Raw genomic sequence first — 20,640 nt, forward strand, 5'->3', positions numbered from 1 at the left:
CAATTATCTTTTTTGAGGCCTTTTAAGATTTTTAAATTTCTTTCTGAGGTTTTGGTAGAAAAATTAGACTAGCTACATTTTTGCCCTTTAGAGTTTTGCTGAATTTTGTCATAAAAAAGAAAATACAGAAGATTTTTTTTAGTTTTCGTAAAATAACGCCCTTCTAACGCTTATGAAAGCAAACTGTTCTTCCAAGGTTTTCGTAGAAAATTAAGTTTTCTACAATTTTTGTTTTTTAACATTTCCCTGAATTTGATCATGTCCGGTCGAGTTACGGGAAATTAAAGTTCCGTAAGCAACCATTTTGCGCTCCCTAAACATTTCTAAGCAATATTCTCCCTTCTGACGCCCTTAAGCACATAATGTCTTTCTAAGGTTTTGGTAGATAATTAAAATAGCTACAATTTTTTTCCTTTAGAGTTTTGCTGAATTCTGTCATAAAAAAGAAAATACAGAAGATTTTGTTTTAGTTTTCGTAAAATAACGCCCTTCTAACGCTTATGAAAGCAAACTGTTCTTCCAAGGTTTTCGTAGAAAATTAAGTTTTCTACAATTTTTGTTTTTTAACATTTCCCTGAATTTGATCATGTCCGGTCGAGTTACGGGAAATTAAAGTTCCGTAAGCAGACATTTTGCGCTCCCTAAACATTTCTAAGCAATATTCTCCCTTCTGACGCCCTTAAGCACATAATGCCTTTCTAATGTTTTGGTAGATAATTAAACTAGCTACAATTTTTTCCTTTAAAGTTTTGCTGAATTGTGTCAAGAAAAAAAATACAGAAGATTGAAATTGTTTTTTAGAGACTCACAGATTTTGTTTTAGTTTTCGGAAAATAACTTTCTTCTGACGCCCATGAGGGCAAAATGTCCTTTATAGGTTTTTGTGTAAAATTAAATTCCCAAAAAATTCCTTACGTAGACATACCTTCAGACACTTTGTGTCCACTAAACATTCCTAAACAATATTCTTTATTCTGAGACCCTTAAGGACAAAATATCTCTCTAAGGTTTTGGTAGAGAATATCAAGAAAAAGCAAATACAGATGATTGAACTTTTCTCAAAGAACCACAGGTCTTGTTAACTATAATTGACACTTACAAATATAATAAAAATAATTTAAATCACGAGAATCTTAATAAGAAGAAAAATAAAGTTTCTGTGATTTAGTGGAATGAGTGAACCCATAAAAAATTTCCTGTGGATATCACATAATGAATTTTTGTTAAATAAAACAATTAAAATCCAAAAGTGAACATAATGCATAAGTAACTCTATTCTGTGTAGCTTTTATTTAAATTTTTGTTTAACAATTTGGCAAAAAGTTACCTTTTAAAATTTCTCAGAAAAGTAGACCAACTAAATAACTTAAATTTTATTAAGAAAAAAAAATAGAATATTGGTTCTGCTGTAATAAGGTTTCATAAGCGTACGTGACAATCTAATCACTTGTTGGAACCACTTAGGCAATAAAAAATATTAGTGAATAAAGAATTGAATTGTCTTGCAGTCATCACCTGATATATGGGCTCGAATTTACCAAACAACTTACCACTCCAAACAGGGTCGTTAATTTTTATTAATAGTGTGATTACTTGGTAGTTGGCCTACGGGATCAGTGTGATATTACTTTATACAACTTATATTATTTGTTTACAATTTTTTTTCATATTTAATTTAGCCATAATGAAAATATTTAAATTTGTTGCCAAAATTAACAATATTCAAAATTCAGTCAGTTTACTTGACTGACAATTAAGCCAATAAAAAATACAAAAAATCAAATATACCTTCATTAAATTTATAGGTTCGATTTACTCCTATCATCACAAAACCATTGTTTTCGGAACCTCCAAATAATGTCGTTAAATTTTATTAATAATTTTCGTTATTACTTCTTAGTTGGCCTACGTGACCAAAGTGCAATATTACTTATAGAACTTTCGAGGAAGTTTCAAATATGTTGTGGCCCCTAGATAACTAGAAAATTGCTTTTTAGGGACAAATACGTTCTCTAGTAGCATGGAATTAGGGAATTAGCTAATCTTATATCAATTTGATGTTTCTGAGCCAAATGTGATGCTCATATACCTAAAAGTAGTATAACAATCTTTTTTTCTTTTAATTTCAACAATATTTTCAGGTTTATAATTGATAATCTATCTTGTAACTAATCTTAGTATAAGGTATAACCGATTAATTAAATACAAAACTTTAAATGTGACCAAAACTGTATAGAACATTTCAAAACTAACACATGGTTAACCCAAATTGTTTATTCAAAAAAATGAAGTTCTAAATTAACGTTGATTTATCTAACTTAAATAATTGTGAGATATTTCTTAAAATAGTTGAATTCAGTTATTTCTAGACACAAAGCCATTAAAATTTACATGTTTCAATGATTCCATTTTAATTTAATTTACAAATTGTAGTAAAGCTTAGTTAGAGTAGTAAGGCAGTATCTGATCTGCAGCCAGTTAAATACTCATAATTGGCTAGATCTTTTAACCCCTTTAAGAAATTTTGGCAATAACTAACGTAAAGTAGTTTTTAGACTGTTTGACATGTTTCATGTACTCCAACGCATATTAATTAAGATAGTTGAGATAAAAATTGGAGCTTTCAAAGAAGAGAGATAAGGAGATTTAAAAAAATCCAGATTTAAAACTCTGAAAGTATGTCAATTTTGGTTCTTCAATTTTTTTAACCCTTAAAACGTATTTTTCACTTTGAGAATTCGATAATGCCTGAAAACCTACAGAAATTTGTGAAGTTCTAGTATTGCAAGCTTAGAATGTTATATCATTTCCCTGTCATGGATTACTGACAATTGTCAAAATAACTGTCATAATTATCAGAAACACGTCTTGTTTCGAAAACTGTGTTAAACTGTAAGTCTTGCAAATTTTAGGCAAATTTTCACAATTTTGACATTAGGCACAGATATTACGTGGTTTTTGGAAAATAATTTAGCTAGGCTGTCACGTGACCAGTGTCATAAATCTCAGAAACACGTCTTGTTTCGAAAACTGTGTTAAACTGTAATTGTTGCAAATTTTGATACTTTTGATATTAGTCACAGATATAACATGGTTTTTGGAGGGTAACTTAGCTAGACAGTCACGTGACCACTGTCAAAATAACTGTCATAAATCTCAGAAACATGTTTTGTATCGAATAATGTAAGAAAACTTTTCTAAACTTTGATTTTTGCAACTTTTGGGCACAGTTTGACTTAGTAGTTTGAGAGCCCTGAATGATTGTCAAAGTACCTAATAACTACTCAAACCTAACTGAGGGTAATATCTAATAAAAATTATATGTAAATATAACTACTACTGTACTGTACTAAAATACTATTAGATCATTAGTAAAAACTTCTATTTTCTAAGTAGTTAAATGCAACTTTAAAGCTTTATATTCACGTTCTGGTGTAGTGCCAAAGCTCTATTTAGGAGCCTCTGTTTAATTATCTTGATACTTATTTAGCTCCAAAGAATTTCTAGCTCTATTATAGCTCTCTTAAATACTAAACCAGTCATTTATCTCTTAAGACGATTTATAAACCTTAATTTACTTGAAATTGTAAATCAGTAATGGAGTGAATATTCAAGTAGGCACAGATTTTTGGATTCAGTCCTAAGTAAAATTACATTACATAACTAAAATATGTTTATTGTATCAACGTTCTTAAAGTTTCAATTATCACAATTCTGTTTCTGCTCTATTAATATAGAAAATCTGTGAAAAAATTTAGTAAACTCTTTTTAATTGAGATGCAATTCTACCTTAAAATATTTCCTGATTTTTTAAAAATTATTATGCAAATAACTTATTGGTAAAACAGCAATGTGAATCCTACGTGATCAGCTAATCTTTGCCAAAGCAAAACAATTGGCAATATCATTATGATAGCAGTTCCATGCAAATTACCTGTACTTTTACCTTCATAACTTTGATTCCGAGTCATTGTTTTGTGGTAATCAAAATTGGATCGTGGAATTTATGATTAACACTTTGGAGCTGGCTTACGTGACTTTTAAGTGATGGTACCTGGAGGGTGTTATCTTAATTAGGTACTTCCTAGATGTGCCAAAATGGTTCCAGAGCGTTCAAAGGCGTAGATCAGATTACTTTTTAATAGGATTAGCCTTTTTGTTATTATCTTTGTATTTACTCCAGTATGTTTTTATCAATTTGGTTCAAGGAATTTTGCAAAATTAGAAGTAATCGTTTTATTTTTATGTTAGTTACATTGAAAACAGTTTGTCGGAAAAAATTGTGTATCTGTAATAACAGAAAATTAGAGCCAAGTTTAAAAAAAGTTCTAATTTACTTGTTTGGGGAATTTCTAACTTTTAACATGTTACTAAGCTTCTGGTAACCAAAACCAAACCGTATTTTAGTTAAAAGGAAATTAGGAAAACAAATTTTTGAATTGTATATGAATTAATATAGTCAGAGCTACATAGAAATTATAAAATATTATAACCATGAATCAAGTGTACAATCAAGAGTACAGTATACAAAAGACTAAATAACAAGTCAAATAATAATTTACATAAACAATGAATGTTTTCCTTATAAGCTTTATTTTAATGAGTTTTATTTTTAATTTTTATGAAAAATAAGAAGTTTTTGGCCAGAAATACCAAACTGGTCGATAATTTTTTTTTATTACTGTGTGGACAGTAAAGAGCAGTAAAACGTAGTAACATTAATAGAATTGGAGATTTTTTCCACTTTATTGAAATTACAAGTAGAATACTAGCCTACAATAAAGCCATATTTTGAACGGGACTTTTTTCTTATAGGGTAGTTTCATTTCTGGAAAGCTGAACTTTTCTAGGCTTCTCTACATTCGCACAGAAACTCCCTTGTAAATGCAGAACGCTGTTTTGTAATTGAAGCTTTCAGGTGATTACAGCTTATTTGGTACTTTTACGTTTGTTATAAGCCAAATGTGAGAGTAATTTGTTTTTCGTTAGCTGGAAAGTTTGGAGTGTTGAAATTTTGCGAAGATTTCAACGTAATTTGAAAAGTAAAAAGTTTGAAATGGTGACCAGTCTAAAAGTTTCAGGTAACAAATTATCTTCCACGTTTAAAATTGCAGTCAAATGGTATTTCATATACAACTTTAACATGCATATAAATATTTTCAGTTTAGTTTGAGTCATAACACATCTTGATCTTACTGACTTAACGATTTCTTATCGTGCCAATGGGAAGTTGAAGGCAACTACGAATATGCAAAAGTTGCAATAACATCGATATGTATGTGAAAATAATGGAGTTAGCCTCTATTCGCCAATTACTAGGTGTTACCTATATGGAAAGATATCAGCATATTTCATCAGGGGCGTATTCAATCAATTTTTCTAAATGGTATGGGTGCAAGTAATGTTTGTTGCCTAACTGTCAGTTTTGCCTAACCAATACTGTGCTTAAACTGTTGGGCAGCAGAATTATTACTGCTGGAACAAGTTTGGTGAAAAGTCTAACTTAGAAGAAAATTGTTTTAAGTTCGACTCTGGACACCCCACTACAGAAACGACGATTGACATACGAAGACACGCATTGTTGTTCCGTCTTCTTTATTTTAAAGTTACGTAATATTTTTTTGCAAATTTTGTAATTATGGTTGAAATTGAAGAAAGTGATGGTGATGAAATTTTGTCGGGCAATTACAACCCTCGTCAGTTCAGAGCAATGTACAGTAAGTTTAAATAAACAATTTTCTTGTATATACAGGGTGACCAATTATAGCATGAATTAACTATGTAACGTTTATGACAATTGTAGTTGGGGAGTAACTTCTATCTATATTTCACGAGACACAATCGAAGTTAGTTTTTTGACATGGATGTTGAATTTCCTTAACAAATTTTTCCTATTTCCTGTAAAGTAAAGAAAATTAGAGGATGCATATTTCCACTTAAGTCAGTTGAGAAGAGTACCAAATTTTATTCCATAATGATTGAATTTTTGTAGAATAGTTAATTTAATTCTGATTAAGGCTTGATTAGTCGTGGTCTTACTTAATTAATTTTCAATACATATTCCAAAATTCAATATTAACATCATTCTGTCAGTACAGCCGAAATAAATTTCAAAAGAAAGCAATCATTCTTTAGTGCTTTTTATTTAGCTTACATCATTTTTTTTATATATATCCTCCATCCATTAAAGCCATATCAAACATTAGGGGCATACTTAATTTATTCTGCTTTATGAAGTTCTTTTAAAAGTTCTACTTTTATATTCAGCTATGTCATTACTGTTTTCCATAAATTTTCCCTTATACTTTTCGTGTTTTTTACTGAATTTGAAATCCACAAAATATTTATGTCTCTATAAATTGTTTTTGTTATGAATAACTTTTTTACCTTTATAGGTTAGGTTAGGAATTAAGTAATTTAAAAAAAGAGTCAAAAGTTCACGTTTTTAATGACGTAATATCAAATCTAAATTTTTAAACATAAAACATATTTTTATTTTTTTGTATAAACTACTGAAGTAAAACTTATACTGTGTTGTGTTATTAAAATCAGAAAAACAAATGCTGTTTGCTAGCAAAAAATATATAAGGAGTCCAACAATTTAAAAAAAAAACATTAACCACATAAATAGGAAATTCAATGAAGATTTCAAAAATGTGCATAAAACTGTCACTTCCTCAGTTCACACTTGGGATTTGACAAGCAATTTGACAATGATTCATGTATTCAGGTAACAGTGCAGAGCAATGTCTAGAAAAATGAGAAATTAAGTTGAAACATATGCGGAGGCAGTAAATTAAAAAGAAAGCACAAAAAATGGTTTTAAAAACGTATGAAAAATAAATTATAGAAAAAGGAAACGAATGAATAGTGAAGGAAGCAAGTCAGGAAAATCTCCAATTTTTTAATAGGAAAGCAATTAAAAAGGATTGTCAATATTTAAGAAAAACTGTGAAAAAAATATTATTCTCACTGAACAATAATATATTGTTTTGTTTTCACAGTTTCCTATTTTTTATAGTATCAACAAGAGGGATGGGCAAATACATGGATACTGCATTTAACTACTTACAGACGTAGATAATGTAATTAATGTAAAAAACATCGCTAATGTACTAAATGTAAATAATTACGTCATTTGCGTGAACTTGAGGTTAAGGTCTCAGAATATTCTGCCTCTGGGTTAATTTTGTATTTTTATTTTTATCATGTGTTGTAAGAAGAAGTATGAAAATAGCTGAAAACTAAGGGTGGTTTTTACAATGTTTAAACAATGTTAGGTCATATTCTATTCTAAATTAATATAACCAGGTGTGTGTATTAATTTTTTTCACGTTTTACAGGCGATTTTTTCCCCGAGTGTGCTTTCAAACTGTGTTTCTGGCAGTTACACTTTGACTCCCTGACTGTACCAAATTTTGTAGTGTTTTTCCATGTTATTGAATAGAAAATTTAATGAGGATTCCAAAAATTTACTTAAAACAGTCATTTTATCACTTCAAGTGAAATTTTTAGGCGATTTTGTCTTTGAACAATGTTTCTGGCAGTTCAAACTTTGACACCTCTTTTCTCCCTGACTGTATCAAATTTTGTAGTGTTTTTTAATGTTGTGCATAGGAAATTTAATGAAGAATTTAAAAATGTGCATAAAACTCTCAGTTCGCAATTGGGATTTGACAAGCAATTTTGTCCCTGACTATTAAACTGTCAAACTGTGCTCAAAAGATGCAAAAATCAGGGTTTAGAAAAGTTTTTTTGCAGTATTCGAAACAAAACGTGTTTCTGAGATTCACACACAGACACAGACAGTTATTTTGACAGTGGTCACGTGACTGCCTAGCTAAATTATCCTCCAAAAACCACGTGATATCTGTCCCTAATGTCAAAAATCAAAACTGTCTAAAATTTGCAAAAATTACATTTTTTTTACAGTTTTCAAAACAAGAGGTGTTTCTGAGATTTATTAGAGTTATTTTGACAATTATCAGTAAATTACTGGCAAATTACAAATTGTTCAAATAAGAATATCTTTGGATTCGCGACAGACATTTTTCGAGTGTAAGTTTGCAAAATTTTGCTTGCATTGAGCCTAATGAACTGGTAGAATACAACATTCTAAAATTCAACTCAGTTTCTGCGAAGCATAAGTAACAAATTAGTTAATAATTTATTTTAGGCATTACTGCTTACAATTAACGGTTAATAAACTTAATTTTGCAGTACACCATAGTTTACAAAAAAACACATTTGTAAATCATGTTAAATTGACCACCTTTTATAACCGGCTGTCAAAAAGTCCGGAATATTGCAAATATCTTGAAAACTATTGATTTAATTTTTCTCAAGGTTTGTGTATTGTTATAGTAAATAACAGAGCAAAATGTGAGAATCAAATAAGGTTTTCAAGTAGGTCAGTCACAAAGTAACTTTATTCACAAAGATCAATTCAACGAAATGTCATTATATGACTTTATTTGAGGGAATGATATACAAAAAAATCTAACAAGTTTGTATTTAATTACCCACTTAATTATTCAAAACTTAAATTTTATGAATTACAAGGATAGTTTATTGTGTTAATAAAATTTTTCTACTACTTAAAATGGTATTTTGACTGTAAAAAAATTGGCTAATACTAAGAAAAAATTAGTAACTTTATGAGTAAAATTTCAAGTCATATACAGGGTGTGAGATTTGAGTTAATAAGAAATCTTATTTCACCCTCTTGTTATGCTCTGTTATTTACTATAACAATACGCAACCTTATGCTATTTGCAATATTCCAGACTTTTTGGACAGCCTGTATATTAGTTAATTTTTAAAATCTGTACACACTTGTAGAACTCTCAAATTTTAAGGGTGCATTAAAACATATTAATCAATTACAGCTGCTATACAGAATCGGGCGGAAATTCGTCCAACGGGAGAGATGTATAACCCAAGGATTCGACGTAGATTTTCCATGAGAAATTTAACATGGATGCAGATTTTTGGTATGGGATTCTGTTGGACCCTTCTCTTTTACTTGGTAGTGATAGCGCCCGTTTTGAAATTCATTCTTCAAGATGTTAACGACGAAAAAAGTGAAAACGGAACCTTCGAGGCTGCAACCGGAACTAATTCTTCCGGAAACTCGACATTGTTTAAGCAATGTAAGTAATTAACTTGTTGAAGTGTTTCAAGTAAACAACTTTCTGTTCTTGTCGTGATTATAAATTGAATTGGAATTTCCAAAGAAAACTAATAGTTCGATGGTAGTTTTAGAAGGGTATTAAAAGTGGCTTAGCATCGTAAAATAAAAATTGCTATGGAAGAAAATCGAGGTTAAAGGACAATTTTTAAACTCGAAGGCGTCGGGGCAACTTAATATTTGAGTGGCTCGCATTAAGGAAGTGGTATAGTGCACTCACATTTATCCTAATAATAAAATAACCGCTCCTCGTAGCAAGGATATTTTTCTTGCCGGAAAACTCTTGGAACTGGCTAATACGAAAAACTCTGAAAAATTCTTCCGCGGTTTAAAAATTTATGACGCCACGTAAGGGAGGAGCGTTCACTGGAAAATATCTAATTAACCTTTAAATTTTAAAGCCGGCTTTTAGGTTTAAAGTGTTATATAGTCGGGAGTTAAAACTAAACTGCCGTTAAAATACTTGGTTGTCTCTTAGTGAAAAACTTTTATTTCTGGAATGAACTTTCGAGCGTTATTTAATGGAGGAACAACATCGGTAGCGATTATTTTCCTGAAATAAACCACTGTTTGCTTCCGAAACCCATACCAATGTAACAAAAGCAAGTTTGAACTTAGAGGGTTGTAAAACTCTTAAGCGAGGGGTAAGAGAGGCCAAGTTAAAAGTTATTATATAACTCGAGGAACTTAACAGCTATCTGATTCGGAGAGTTGGAAGTCGGTGCTATTAGGCTGGAAGTCGCTCACCTAAATAACTTTCCAAGTGTTATTCAGGCTCAAACGTATGAGGTTCTCGGTAAATTAGATAGAAAATCGTTTAATCTGGTCGAATCCCGTGAAAATTAATCAGAGGAATTAAAAGCCGTGTAAGCCAGAACGTATCCAGTTTGCTTTTGTAGAAACTGATTAACAATATATATGTTAATCTACCTCAAACAAATCGATCTAAATTCAAATTGACCTATTACCGATTTCGCAAATAATGCTATTAAGTTTCAAAATGGATTGGGGGATGTAAATGTTGATAATTTGTCTCGTGGTCGTGTGTTATCTAGGATAGGAAGGAAATTAGATGGACGTATAGCTAACTCCGTTAATTTTCTGCATAGTTTAAATTAGCAATGTTCCAGTATATTTTCCAGAGCCAGATACTGATGTCAAAATTGTCAAATCTTTGACACATGTTTTGACCCTGTATATTATGGCATTTTTGGATAGTTCTATTGATTATAAGAACGATTTGTTAAAATAATGTCGCACCTAACTTGAATACCTACAGAATGTATTGAACATTAAGCAAAATGGTTTGCTCATTTCTAATTTAGTGTTTTCATAAGCAATTTAATAAACCCAATTTGAAGTTACCTAAGTGAAACATTTTGGAAAAAAAATGTATCTAAAGAAGATCACAAAAAGCATTTTTACAAAGTTCATGACAAGTTAAGATAAGAATGTGCATGTCATTTTTGTCTTACTTTGATACTAAAAAATAAAATATTTTCGAACATGTAATTCAATTTCTGGTCGCCATTTTCTCGAAAATAGCACACGCTACATGTGTCATTCGTTTAACAAATCTTTCTTATAAACAATACAGCTATCCAGAATTCAATAAAATATAGGATGTACGATTTAGAAAAATACAACTTTGCCACGCCACATTTTTCTGCAACACCCTGTATAGACCTGACTAGTTTTAAAAGGTGCCCCCATTAGCTAAAAATCGAAAACAAAAAATAATTAAAATAATAGTGGTAATAGCTACATTTGAACTACAAACGTCAATGTCGCACACTAGATGCTTACTGGGTATGTATTGTTTACAAGAAATATCATGAAAATGATTAAGCAAGCAATTTTCATGATGAAATGTAGAAAATCAGTCAAATATCATGAAAATTGGCTTAACCAATGGTTTTCAATTGTATTTTCATGGTCAAAACGTTGAAAAACTATCACATATCGTAAAAATTGACGTTCCGAACTATTTGCAAAAATTTTAGTCAATTTTCAAGATCAAAACGTCAAAAAACAGTAAAATTTAGTGGCGGATTTAACTCATTCAGATCAAATAAATTCTGACATTTACAAAGGTCATACTTTTTTGAAAACCAACTCCATTTCGACTGAGCGTAGCTCCGTTATTAAAGGAAATACAAATAAGTGTAAATAAGGAAAGTTGTAGGAAATGTCATCTTCTACAAGATTATATTTTTGATTATAAGTTTTTGCCCTTAAGGACCTCCTTAAGGAGGAAAAAGGAAAAAGTGATAGGGTGCACCAAACTGCTTTTTTTAATTAACTCCATTTCGACTGAAAACTAAGGTATGTTATCCCTTAACCTAAGCAATATTTCTTTTTTCTGCTTCAGAGAGTCATGACTTTGTTGTGGTATGTAATAGAGTCTATTAATTATTAATTATACTATGTTGTCAGACCAAAATTAACAGATTTAGCTATTTAGTTGGCAATACAAAGCGCTGCTAAATCTCTTCTAGTTAACCTCGCGGCGCTTATAATTACTAACGTAGCTTAACTTCATTATCCAATTTTTCTTGCTATAGTTTAAAGCGGAACAAAGGTAGTTTGAAACAACATTCGTGACGAAATTAAATTTAACCGTTTAGCTGCTAATAACATTAAGTCTGACATTAACATAATCTTTCGAAACTTTCAGCCCTTTCTAGTTACACTTAGGTTTTTCCTACCCTTTGTCGCAAAGTTATCTGTGCGACTTGTCAAAGGGGCACTGATAGGATTTGCGATATTTCAGTGGCGGAGCCCCTCTTTGCATTATCACTTTCAACTTCGTTAATCCTACTAAAAAATAGCATTCACCCCAAACTCACCAGTACTCTCACTAATTAAAGAGAACTTGCAAAAACTACTTTTATCCAATTCGAGTCTGATTAGCATGCAGAATCTCTGCACCACTGCTTTTCGAATCTTAACCCCCCTTCCCCTTTCGAACCTATTTCGACCAAGGATAAAACCCTTCATTATCTCATATTGTTAGAGGCTCTTGTTCGTTGCTTAGAATTGGATCTTTCAAATAACTAGCCGGAAAGTGCTATTCACAGTAACAAATTTGCGTCCAACGCACAACCATAAAAAGACCGTCGTTTTTTCCTTACTAGAACAATAGACAATAAATTATTTTAGTTCAAAATCGGAAATAGGTCAAATATTAAATTCAAAGAGCGCCTTCGAAAAAGGACTGAATAGGGAAAAACGCGTTCCTAAAAGATGTTCCATTATAACGTAAGTAAATAACGAGCCGAAGAAAAATATGTCAACATGCCGGGCAAATGCAAAGTAAAGCTACCTTTAGATGTAAACTGTTGTTTTGCGAGATAGCAACCTAAATGGCTCAATGAAACGTCCGTTTTAAAATGCATAGAACTATTTATACAGCAGAAAATATGTGCTTCTGTTTTATTGCTCGAAAGTCGGGTCACTTAGAGGCTCAAATTCAAACTTTTTAACCTCGGGGACTAAAGTAATCATTATTTGCCTTTTACTGGCGAATGTTTTAATGAAATTAGTTTTATTAAGTTTGAATTTCGTGCAAAAACTTTTAGTTTTACTAACAAGTTCCTTTAAATATTGATATAAGTTTTTTTTACATAAATTTATTGGAATATCAAAACTGTTGTAGTTATACGAGTAATTGTATCTAAAGTTCTAGAGTTGATAGTTTGATCAGATCCAGAATTACACCATTAATGCTAGTTTACTATACAAGTCCTGTACAGGGGAGCCCATCAAATAATAACATGCATTATGTCATTTTCCTGAAAAATGCTTCTTAAAGAAAATACAGTTCTTCAAATATCAGTTTAAAAACTGTTGGAACAATTTTAAAGTACTTATGAAATTAATACTTATTGTACAAGTGATATTTTTCAAAAACGACAATTTCTTTCAATTGCGTTGTTCAATTTGAAAAATAAAGTATCTCTTATAAAATTCTGATTTGAAACTTAAGAGATAATTGAGTTATTACGTTCAAAGACCCAAAAACAGCCCAAAAATTGACTTAAGACGCTTAAAAATTGTTTTTGTAGCCAATTTTCAAAGTAGACTTTAATCTTAAAAATTGACTTTGAAACGGTGAAAATTGACTTGAGAGGCATAAAAATTGGTTTTGTAACCAGTTTTCATAGTTTTCAGACAAATTGAATGATTTTAGTATTGAAAATTGACTTGTAAACATGAAAAACTACTTTTCTACGATTTTTGACTACAACTTTACACATTTAAACCTTGAAAGTGACTCCGATACAAATGAAAAGTGATATTAGAAGCATACAATTTGCATTTGAAGTAAGTTGTCACAATTTGAAGACAAATTTCAATAGTTTAGTCTTGAAAATAGTCTTAAATACAGGATATTGGAATGAGGTTCATGAAAATTGACTTGAAGACTAAATTTTAAAGTTTTTTACTTTGCTTTGCATTTTCTACTGAAATTTTTGAAATTTGGAGAACTGTATCTTCCTTAGGAAACGTTTTTCACGAAAATGACATAATCCATCCACGTTTTTTTTATTCATCATCATCCTCATTTTTAACACCCTGTATGTATTCCTTAAAGGAGTTTATATAGCATACTAGCATTACTTTTTGATGTAGAATACGCTGTTAAAAGTACGCAAGTGTAAATCAGGACACCCTGTATAAAAACAAGAAGAAGAGCAAAACAGAAGAATGTAAAACTCATAAATTGTTGCAATGGTAAATATCGTTTAGACCTTGATTAGTTTTACCATAAATTCGTTCTTATTGACATGATGTTTGTAAATTTTGAAATGCAGGAACAATAAGTTTGACTGAACTGCGTAAAACTGACTTATAAGACGGACATTACTAAACCGTTAAAGGCTACTTTTACACGTCTCAGTTAAACTGAAGTTTCAGAACTTAATTGAACCATACACAATGGAGTCTTAACACAGTTTCGAAGAACTAGAGTTATATTGAAAATCAGTTTTTATAACTTCTCATTTATTGTTAATAAGACTCAATTTAGTTAAAACCTCATTCGTTCATTGGTTTGTTTCACGCAAATTACAAACTTATCTACATGATTTTTAAGGTTAGGTTAGCTCTAAAAGTTAACAACAATTGACTATTTATGCAGATAACCTAACCTAATTATGTAGTAATTTTAATTTAATTAATTAAATTTTCTCTACTTTTGGTAGAATCTGTACTATAAGAATTTCTTAGCTTTATAATAACTTTGTTTACCCATTGCAAACTAAATGTTGTAAATCCAGATATTCTGCTTTTATACAATTAACTACCGCAGTAGAAAAACATTTAATTTTCTGCTAAATTCTATTTCCAAATAACTTAAAAAGATTTATTCAACATTTTCTCTCGTTTCCTGCCAGCTAAATATAATCCTGGACTTTTAAAGGTCGAAATTATTCAGTTGATTTTAAGTGAAACAGTGGAAATTATTGTTTTTATTTCTAAATGATTTTTAGTTCAACGTAATTGAAATTCTGCAGTGCAAAGTCTCAAAGTGAAAACAAGTCTGACAGTCAAAATAAAAATAAAAATTGGATTAATTATTAAAAGAGTTTATGTTAACAATCTCTTATTTTGTAAAGTTTGGTATACAGTAACATCTTTGTTATCTTGTTTTGGCCTCCCCAGAAAAACAAGAAAAACTCCTATTAAGCAGCACTATTATGTGATGTTTAATTTTAACAAGAAAGTTCATATCATAATCAAAAACCTTATTAAATAATAGCACAGAAAGAGTAAAAAACAAATCGAATTTTCCACCCTGCTTGGTGTTTAAAAGGCAGCCCCTCTGAAACGTTGAGACCATCATATGATAGTGCCATAGTCTTTGATATCGCTCTTTTATTATTTTTATATCCTGATGAAATCTTTATCTTCTGGTCGTCAATTTAATCTCCAAGATTTTTGGGGAGATGGTCCAAAAGGCCCTAAAAAAATGTATTACAAAGCCTCTGGGGGGTGCAATACTTTTTTTACATATCCTATATGTTGGTTGATGTGGTAATTCATGTTATAACTCTTCAAATAAAGGTTTTTGGAGCTAAAACTAGAATTAACTTTGAACTGAATTATGTCAAAAGGCAATCCAAATAGTTACAAAAGTATTAAATTTATGTACAGGGTGCAAATCGTTACAATAATTAGTATCTTATATTAATTGCAATGGCAAAAAATATATTATCTCCACTACTGGTCATATTACTTGATAGCATCTTCCTTGGAAAATAATAATAATGAAAATAATATGGAATACAAATTTACATTAAGAAGGCCTAATTTAGCTTACCATTTATAAGAATTGTAATAGCAAATCCAGCTGAAACACTCATTCGTTACATGCCAATTTACACTTACAAACATCGAATTTTGTAAACAAAAATGTGTTTAAAAACAAATTATTTTCATTATTCCACCATTATTATTAGCATCTGTATTACAGGTCATATTACTGAATTAGCGTTACTAGTAAAGTGTATTTGAAAAAAACTAATTTTGTTTTTTAACATTTTATTCATAATAACTAGCAAATGCGTACATAACTAACATACATATGTATAATCTTTTATTATAATTGAAGCAAACAAAATTAGGAATGTTTTTGCCAACTAGAGATGGAAAATTCTAAGAAATTCATTTTCTGAGAAAATGTCTGAGAGAGAGAGATAGAGAAAGATTTAAAAGAATGATGAAGAAAATGTAATAAATGCACATGAAAAGCAACAATTTATTTAGGTAATGGAATTCTCAATTTAAACTGATCTTAATAATTTTCAAGCATGTTTCCTTATTTTATACCTTTATGGAATTGAATTTGATAGTTTCCAGGTTCAGAATCGACCAAAAACCAGCTGACACTGGCAGTCAAATATCAGAACTGTCAAAACTCTACTAATGAAGCTATAAAATGGATCCGATACTGTTTATACTGACTTGACTAGATTTTAAGAGTGTTAAAGCTTTCTAAAAAGGATTTTGACATTGTTGTCTCATGCACACTCAGAAATAGCAAAAAGTCAGACCAGTCAAAATGAGCCATGAAGCTATAAAATGCTTTTAATTTTATTCAAACTGATCACAGTACTTTTCAGGTGTGTTTCGTTATTTTATACCTTTATGAACTTGATAGTTTCCAAGTTAAAACAGACCAAAAATCATCTGAAAGTGACAGTCGGAAAATGCACTGATGGAGGTATAGAATGCATTCAACGTAGTTCAAACAACTTTTACTATTTTTCAAGTGTGTTCTACTTTTATAGATTTATGTAAATAATTTTGACAGTTGGCACATTCGTACTGGACCAAAATAAGTCAGAAACAGATAGCCAAATGTCACAACTGTCAAACATGCATTGATAAACTATTTGGAAATTATATTATGTCAAGTAGATGTGTTTCTTAGGGGAACCTCACTGTAAGTAGTCTTTACAACTTCATGGAGCCAAATTTGACAGTTTTGACGTTAAGGAACCCTTTCATATTTTTATTACGTCACGTGGCAGCTGTTATAACTGTCAAAACTCACTCACCAGTGGCCTGAAAGTATAAAATGTTTCTTTGTACAACTGTCAAATTTTGCTTCATAGCTGTGTGATTTATCCAAGCGGTAGAACTGTTTTGGATTGCTAAATTTGCGATACGGAATTTCTGACAGTTGTTGTGAAAAACGCTTTAAAGTGTCTGTTAATGTCACAACTCTTAAATTTAACTCTATGGAGCTATAAATACAACTTGCAATGCGATTTATTAAAGAGATACAACTAATCTGCGTATTAGCTCTGACTGAGTTTTGAACAGTTGACAGCTGTCAGGTGACGTAAGAAAGATATTAAAGGGTCACCTAGCTTCACAAATGTCAAATTAGGGGCTCTATTGAGGTGTAAATACAAGGTACCTGTTATTATAATTATAATAAGTGTCACCTGACTATAAACTACGCTGTGAAGTGCAATTAAATGTAAATCATAACTGTCAAATTTAATGTCTTATACTGTTATTTAACAGAGTTGAGGCGTAATTCATTAAAAATACGCGACTATTTGACGTTTTATAGTATTATGGCACTGTTTCATGAGTTTTGACAGCTGTCAGGTGACTATACCCTGTCATTAAACGTCATAGCTAGTTCAGTTTGTCAAAGTTTCCTCCCACACGAATTAAAAGCTTGTTTGGCTTTTGGACGTTGCCAAAATGACTCAATCAAGAGTTATGGCTTTGGCAACGTTGATTTGAATGTAATTTCTTGGTGGAAAAGGTGTTTTAGAGTCTAATAAACTGTAGTTTTTTCGCTTTGTGAAGGTTTAGTGTGAGTTCAAAACGCTGAAACCACTCGTCCAAATTTGCATGCCTGAATTATTGCAAAGCCAAACTTTTCATTTAATTTCTGGAAGAAGTAAATTTGAAATATCAAAAGTTGTGTGGTTAGAGGCAAAAGGGTTTAAGTAACATTTTTGCCAAACGTTTACAAAAATTATTATTGGATATTAACTATATAAAAATAAACTGGAAGAACATCAAATAAGATATTTTAAAAATAGTTTAAATCCACCATTAATGTTAAAGAAATAATCAGTTTTTTGATCTTTTAATTGAATTGAAATTAGTTTTAGAATTATCCTTATTGGACAGGCTGTATTTCGCTTATTAAGTTTCAACTGTCAACAGATTCGTTTTGGAAACAAAGCTGTATGAAGCATTTGTGAATAATGTGAACATCTGACTTTTTCATTTGAGCATTTTGTTCAAAAAAACTAGGGCAGGAAAATATATGAGGTGGATTTCAGCTACTATAGGAAAAGTGAGTTTCAAAATCGTAACACATCTCACTCTCTTTGAATTCAAATCTTCCATCTAACAAAAGATGTTTTTCCAGTTACAAAAGGCGCACCGGAAGTGAAAAATGCTTTGCGATTATCGGGCACGAGAATAAAACTGTTTTCGGCAAGCCACTTGTTCTAATGACAGTCAAAAAAACGAACAAAAGTTTGAGTCAGTTATTATTTTTGTAATGGGGGAATCAGGACAGTTATCAGATGATTCAATTACACAACTATAATTTAGTCACCTTTCACGTGAAAACTATTTATATCACTAACTTCCAAAGATGATGGATTGGCCGCTTATTATTTATAGCATTGACAGAACAGTATATTAAGAACTAAAGCAAATACCGCATTTTTGAGTGGGTGCCAAGCCAAATTGCGGGGTTGATATTGATTTTTCCGAAACACTCTCGTAAACAGTAAACTCCACTGATTAGGCAATAGGCATTCTGATTACCGAGTGTCAATATTTAAGTTGAAGCATGCTGCTGCATTGATAAACAGGACGCATATATCTTGTTTGCTGAAGATCGGTTAATATGGATGTGGTGGACTATTTAAATGGGGGGACGTTTATTTTAGGTGTTAATGTTTACACCTAATAATTGCCGTTAACAAATTGTATTATACGTCAATTGAAATCTGGCCTGCAATACTTATGAAATAGGGTTTTAAGTACCAATATAAAATTTAAACATGTACAACAAGCATTTAATATAGACACCTTTGTCTTAAGCCAATTTGCCCTAATTGGAGTTATTTTAAAAGTTCGCATAAGGACCCAAACTTTGCGTATTAATTACGGTAATGCCATACCTAAAATTACCAAAGTTTCAAATCTAATTAGCACTTAAAGTTGGTAAACCCGCAAGATTTGGATAAAACTACACGAAGCAGCATCCTAGAAACGCTATGTTTATTTCGATCGGTTAAAATTCTAGACTGGTACTAAAGAAGAAATGCTATTTTTATTGCAAAAACCAGACCCTGGAAATTGAATTAAATCAGACGCGCATTGAAAGCAGTCTCTTCGAAATAAAAACATAAATTTCCGAAATATTACATCGATTTGTAAAACAAACCCCACGTATTTCTTAAATGAAGCAATTTAGAAAAGAAAAAATTACAGAGCGCAAGCTGGAAGTTAGGGAAATTAGGGTTTATGCAAGACTATTTAGTTCGATTTGGTGTAACAAACACTCAGGGTTACGGTAATATAAATTAGCAAATATGTAACCATAACAATATAGTAAACCTACTGGCAGGAAGGGGGGAAAATATCTGTTAGCCAGCCAGAAATACGGCTGCGACTCATTAATATTGCTGTCGGATAATTCTGATAGCGAGTCCACGATTAATGAACGAACTTAAAAACAAAAATGCAAAAATTTATTTGCTCCAGTTCTGGGGGTGTACATTATCATTATTAGACATGCCCAAACGTCAGCTAACTCAGACAATACTTGTTACAAATTATCATACTTTGAACAATGTTTTACATGAAGTAAGTTTGGCAAATTTAGATTATGTTACTATGTTAACTGCAATTCATCAAAATGATATTAGCTTTGTTTTCAGGATCCAGTATTACTACAATACAATTAGTTCTAACCAGAAGCTGCCATCAGAGCCACTAAACATCGACCACTAGTTTTACATACACATTTATAGAATACTTTATACTGAGTGATTTTTTAACTCAGTGTCAGGCAGAGGAAAGATTAGGTCAGTTTAAAAAATAAACTTAGGTTGAGAGTTGAGTTATTTAAAGAACTTCAAGGAGTTTAAAGTTTCATATTTTTTAAACATCAAATGGGAAAGTTAAAAAAATCACAGAAATTTCTCAAAATGTCAAGAAGTTTTCAAACTAAAATTTCCTGACGATTTCTTATACCAGCAGCAGCGATGATGGCAACAAATTGACATTTCTTGCTACAATGACAACAGGCAAAACCAATGGTTCTCACCTTTTGTTCTAAACGAATATTATAAAATTGGTATCTTATGCAGAAAACCAAAAAAGTCCTCTAGTTCTTTAAATAATTGAAATCGTTACCAGCCTGTTTGACGCTAAAAAATCACTCTCTAAAATGGAAATTAGATTTAATTTGTGCTTTTCAACGACTGATTGATTATTCAGACATTTTTAAGTTATACTTAAAAATTTGGCTAGAGAAGATTTTGTAAAGTAAATAATTAAAATCTGGTTTTGTTTTTGTTTGTGAGACTTATAGTCCATTTAAAAACTAGGAGGAGTGATGAAAATCCCTAGATTTGATTTGTGAGTTGGAGTGACAATGACATAAGTTATGATCTAAAAATCACATGACATCATAATTTTAAAATCACATGGTGGTCACGTGACTTTTGAATTTTTGGATCCAAAATCACTCTTAGAAAACGGCTATGATTTCTGCTGTGTAAATCATACCGCCAACTGACCAATCACATTCGATCATTATTGCCAACCAAATTCATATTCACTCCTTCCAGTTTTTAAATAGACTATAGGGCGCCACCTGTGCTACCTTACAAAGGCCGTAAGTTTTTTGAGACACTCTGAAACTCTGAAACTCCAAATTAAAAATACTT

General features: G+C 30.9%; 1 protein-coding gene across 1 annotated transcript; it reads left to right on the forward strand.

Annotated features, from left to right (window-relative positions):
- The first annotated feature begins 5,555 nt into the window (after window positions 1–5,555).
- Window positions 5,556–20,254, forward strand: LOC145738837 (uncharacterized). The gene is made up of 3 exons (XM_081993927.1): window positions 5,556–5,717; window positions 8,889–9,152; window positions 19,627–20,254. Coding segments are annotated over exons 1-3 (345 nt in total). The 5' UTR covers window positions 5,556–5,638; the 3' UTR covers window positions 19,629–20,254.
- Window positions 20,255–20,640: the final 386 nt, after the last annotated feature.

Source organism: Ips typographus, linkage group LG16 (assembly GCF_016097725.1).
Source record: "Ips typographus isolate SLU linkage group LG16, UJ_Ityp_2.0, whole genome shotgun sequence".
Lineage (NCBI taxonomy): Eukaryota > Metazoa > Arthropoda > Insecta > Coleoptera > Curculionidae > Ips > Ips typographus.

Bases quoted from the DNA above. Each gene is read 5' to 3' on its own strand.
- LOC145738837 (XM_081993927.1), top strand. From the start codon at position 5,639: ATGGTTGAAATTGAAGAAAGTGATGGTGATGAAATTTTGTCGGGCAAT. The intron at 5,718-8,888 runs GTAAGTTTAAAT...AATCAATTACAG, and splicing joins TCAGTTCAGAGCAATGTACA to CTGCTATACAGAATCGGGCG.